The sequence below is a fragment of the Cicer arietinum genome, chromosome 7 (genome assembly GCF_000331145.2).
Source record: "Cicer arietinum cultivar CDC Frontier isolate Library 1 chromosome 7, Cicar.CDCFrontier_v2.0, whole genome shotgun sequence".
Lineage (NCBI taxonomy): Eukaryota > Viridiplantae > Streptophyta > Magnoliopsida > Fabales > Fabaceae > Cicer > Cicer arietinum.
In genome coordinates this window covers 61,461,238-61,466,491 of record NC_021166.2, presented here as the reverse complement: position 1 = coordinate 61,466,491, position 5,254 = coordinate 61,461,238, and the positions used below count along the sequence as shown (strand labels likewise).

The 5,254-nt window shown below is 32.6% G+C and overlaps 1 protein-coding gene across 1 annotated transcript in view; it reads right to left on the bottom strand.

Moving 5' to 3' along the window:
• Positions 1 to 788: 788 nt before the first annotated feature.
• The window catches only part of LOC140918877 (methyl jasmonate esterase 1-like), a 14,726-nt gene continuing 10,260 nt past the window's right edge, over positions 789 to 5,254 (bottom strand). Inside the window, exon 3 of the mRNA XM_073363687.1 lies at positions 789 to 1,082. Coding sequence (XP_073219788.1) covers positions 789 to 1,082 — 294 coding nt within the window. The remainder of the gene's footprint in view (positions 1,083 to 5,254) is intronic.

The following is a 5,254-nucleotide window of genomic DNA, read 5'->3' as shown; positions in this document are numbered from 1 at the left end:
ATTTATATTAATAATAAAAATTTATTCAATAGCACTATTTGTGTATATCACAATTAATTATCAATGTTATTGTAACACATTTTTTTTTCAAAACTTCCTAAACATTCTTATTGAACAATAAATATTATGTATACAAGTGAAGTGTTCCATACTTGCAGTTAACTATGGTGATTTAAGAGACTTTTGAGACTTTATCCACTGTCATTATTGATTGTTAAAACAGCTTTACAAGATATTAATTTTAAAGGTATTCTAGTTCCAAAAGGAATGAACATTCAAATTCCAATGCCAATATTGCATCAAGACTCAAGGCATGATGCACATAAGTTCAATCCACAAAGATTTGCAAATGGAGTCAAGGCATGATGCCATTTGGAATAGGGCCACGTGTATGTGTAGGACAACATTTATGATGAAGATTATTGCTCAAATTAATTTAAAAATGTGTGAAGATATACAGAACTTTAGGTTTGATTCGATTCGTCTTCATTAATTTTTTAATTTTATTTTTGAAGCGATATTAATTTGCATCATAATTAATTCACACAATTGTGAGATTTCGAGTTGGAACCCGAGACAAAATATCGAAGCTAACAATATCATATTTGCTATTTGAGTTAACATTTAAAAATTTCGTCTCTACTAATTTAATTAAATTTCGTCTCTACTAATTTAATTTTGTATAAATACAAAAAACGTTACTTAAATACATTATAAATTTAAAACATACAACATTTCAATTTTATATTTGTATTATTATGATGCATGGTAACCATGGCATTCAAAGATTAATATTTATAAGCAATGTTTAGAAGTTCAAAGATAAGTTTTTTAGGATTGGAGAGCATGACCATGTGATCTGAATCCTCAATTACTATGACATTAACATATGGGCCAGTTCTCTCAATTATCCACTCTTGAAAATGCTTTGTTAGCAAATTGTCATTTTCAGCTATGATGAAGACTTTAGGCACTTTTCCATTGTTGTCATTTGTAATTGTTGTTTGTTTCAACAATAAATCAACATCCTTCAGAAATGGAGGTAAAGGTCTTACCAAAGATAAACCAAGTGTCAAATCCTGTGTACAGAAATTGGATTTTACTTCAATAATAAACAAATCAATTTATTTTACATGAATGAAAAAATAAACATTAATATATTTTATATAAGATTTTAAATGGTTTGGAGTTTATATTCTAATCTTAAAAATTAAATTTTTAATAAAAAAATAGTGTAATTTTAAATTAAAAATTATTTCAAAATATTATATTTTTATTAAATGAAACAGAAAACTTAAACTATTTTCGTTAAATTGTAAATAAAGTCTTAATACAACTTAAATCTAATATCAGCATCTAGTAACTTAAAAATTGTAACTTTTCTAACATTTTTTAAAGCAAATCTATCAACTAAGTCTTCATATTGAATTATCTCCAAATTTTTTTGTTATATTATTAAAAATATAAATTTGGGTCCCTCATCAGAATAGTTGCTATGCAGTTGAATTTAAGACTGATCCTAATAATAAAATAAATGAAATACAAAAACTAACTCCTAAAACTTTTTGGGTGTTTCTTTTCTCACTCCTCAATATTTTTAAATACACAAAAATACATATTTGAATTGACTAATTCAAATATCTAAAATACATATTAGAGTTAATTAATTAATTTTTTTAAACATTATTTTGAAAAAACTTGAGGTGAGATAAGAAGTTTTGAAACTTTTTACCTGAAATGATGATAATTGGAGAATTGGCTTTCGTACCCCCCCATTTAAACTTATACCCCCCCAACTTAATTTTTTTTTGAGTGAAATACCCAAAATAACCCTAAAAAAACAGTAAAAGTCAAAATAAGAAAAAAAATAAAACACTTTACCCCCACACTTGAAAAATCCGGAAAAGTAAGTTTTTAGAGAAAAAAGTTTTTACTGGAAATTTCAAGAGGATTGAAATTTCCGGTAGTTCAAAATGCATACCGGAAATTTCAAAAACGAAATTTTCGGGAGGCAAATCGGAAATTTGAAAAATCCGGTAGTTCTAAATTCCCGAAAATTTCGTTTTTCAAATTTCCGGTATGCATTTTGAACTACCGGAAATTTCAATCCTGTTTGAAATTTCTGGTACACACACTGTGTAATTTTTATTTTTTTTTTAATTTTTTAATTTTTGTTTATTGAATTTTGTTAGTGAGGACCAGAGGAGGAAAATCTGACGGTGGTGATTATTTGCGAGTTCGGCCTCCTACACAATCAAATAGGAGAGCTGCTGTTGAAAAAAGGAGAAAGAGAAATGAGGAAAGGCAGGCGCCCCAGGATGAGCAGCCCCAGCAAAATCTTATGTTTGATGCAGAACAGGATGAGCAGCCCCAGCAGGATCATGTGTTTTATGATGAACATGATCAACAGCAGCAACAGTTTGATGATGAACATGGTCAGCAGCACCAGCCTGAAGAACCCATGTTACTTGGAGGTTCTTATGATCTTTCTGTCCTTACAGATTATGAGCATCATATTGCAATTAATGTGTGGAATGGACATGTTAGTAAATAATTTATTTTATTATATATTATAATATATTTGTAGTATAGGTTATTTTATTACACATTATAATTTATTTGTAGTATAAGATTATAATATATTTTTAATTGTGTTATTTTTAATTAAACAGGAAAGACGTGCCTTGAAAGTTGTTTCGAATGGCAAAAAACAAGACAAATTCATTGATATTAGTTATCATTTACCTGCTCAAATAGATCATTGGATTAATACATCTGAATTACGTCCTCTAAGAAGATGTAGTTTGCATATGATTGACGGTAATATGATATCTGCTTTTGCTGAGAGATGGCACGCAGAGACTAGTTCATTTCACCTGCCATTCGGTGAAATGACTATTACTCTTGACGACGTCAGGGGTCTTTTGAGCATCCCGTGTACTGGAGAGTTTTTCACACCTCCTGCAAATGTCAATGAAGATTTGGCAATTGCTGCTGCTGTTGAGTTGTTGGGGGTTACATATGATGAAGCTGTCATTGAGACTAGGACCAATAGCGGGGCCTCGTATAGTTTTGAGTGATGGAAAGAGGAATTTTTTAAGAAACTTCATGAACGAAGATATGACTGTGCAGCTAGGGCATATCTACTTCATTTGGTAGGATGTACCATTCTTGTGGATAAAAGTTTTACACTTGTATCTGCAAAATATCTCTTTCTATTTCAAGATCTTGATAGTTGCGGTAAATGGGCATGGGGACCGGCTGCACTTGTTGTGTTATATGACTATCTTAGAGATAGTACATTGCCTGCAACCAAACAGATTGGAGGATATTTGTCTTTATTTCAGGTACTATATATTTATTGTATTTATTATACTTATCATTATTTTTTTAATTATTTCATCACCTTAATAATTTTACTACATTTCAATTATTTACAGACTTGGATTTATGAACATTTCCCTGATATTTGTAAACGGGATATGGATGAGCATATTTCCTCGATGCCACGGATGTTTCGTTGGACGGCAAAACAAACATCTGGGAATGTGGCATATTACAGGGCAAAGTTGGATGCTTTGAGGGATACGGATATTATCTGGGCACCAGATTACGATCAGAACGCTGTGACACGATTTCAGTCTGTGTCATTATTTACAGGATACATTCGTTGGTGTTTCACGATGGTTCCGTATTTACCTGAGAGGTGCATACGGCAGTTTGGGTATACTCAACACATTCCTCCTACACCACCGATGCTTGTTGCACGTGATGTCGACGTTGAATGGAGTATGTACCGGAATTCTGTACGATCACTTCGAGCTAGATTGCATCCAGCTGCATATCCACATGAGTGTGTTGAGGGATACATCCAGTGGTATTATAGGATATCTCATCCTCGGATGATCCCTTATGTTGCTGCATATGCTGGTCCTAGTTATGATGCTGATGCTGGTCCTAGTCATGATGCTGATGCTGGTCCTAGTCATGATGCTGATGCTGGTCCTAGTCATGATGCTGATGCTGGTCCTAGTCATGATGCTGATGCTGGTCCTAGTCATGATGCTGATGCTGGTCCTAGTCATGATGCTGATGCTGGTCCTAGTCATGATGCTGATGCTGGTCCTAGTCATGATGCTGATGCTGGTCCTAGTCATGATGCTGGTCCCGATACTAGTTGTACACGGTGTCACGCAGTTGGTGGTCTTATACAGCAGAGTTTAGATTTGCATATGGGTGGTCCTGAAGATGAGATGCGTGTCTTATTGGAGAGAGCTTTATATATTTCTAGAGGAGGAGATTATCAGTAGTATCATAGTTGTATTATTCAGACTTATTTTATTATTCGTGGGTTATTTGTTATTCAGACTTATTGTATTAGCGACTTATTCAGACTTATTTATTAGCGATTTATATATTTATTAGATGATTGTTATTATTCAGACTTAATTAATTAGTGACTTATTTATTATTCAAAGTTATTATTAGCGACTTATTTATTATTCAGAGTTATTATTAGCGACTAAATTCCAAACAACATTTAAAGCGGCAATCCTATCATTTAAAGCAACATACAAATTAAAAGTGGTAAGCATCTAAATTTAAAACAACATTTAAAGTGTCAATCATATAATTTAAAACAACATACAACTCAAAAGTGTCAATCATCTGCCAAAGACATATAATCTGAATTATTTTCTAAATCTAAAGAACCCCAATGTTGTAGACGTCCTGCATAAGCGATAGCCCATGATGTAGATTTATCGCTACGATGCTTCTTCCAATGCCATGCAAGTGGAGGTAACGAACATGCAGATTTCAATTTAACTTGAACCCAATGATTTTCGTTAACAAAACCAATGCTGATAACACGATCACGTGACAAATCTCCATTATGTGCACCCCTCAATGGGAAAAAAGTCAAACAAAAAGTTTTTGCTAATGTAACAAGAACGAGATTATATTTTGTTGCTATCACGTAACCCATATCAGGAATGGTCATCCACTTCTCGTTAGCTTGGTTTTCCAACTCAGTTACAAGTAAAGACTCTGTCACTTCTTGCAAACGTTCCTTGAATAATGCAACATATAAATCAGGTTTGGACTTAATCTCTGTATACAACTGCCGACGTATAATGCTCAAGTATTCTTCACCATGACCAAGTAAAGCAGCAATAGCACAATATCCACAGTTTCCATCAGCTTTAACATTAACTATGTCTTCAATATATGGATGAATTAAAGAAGGAAACTC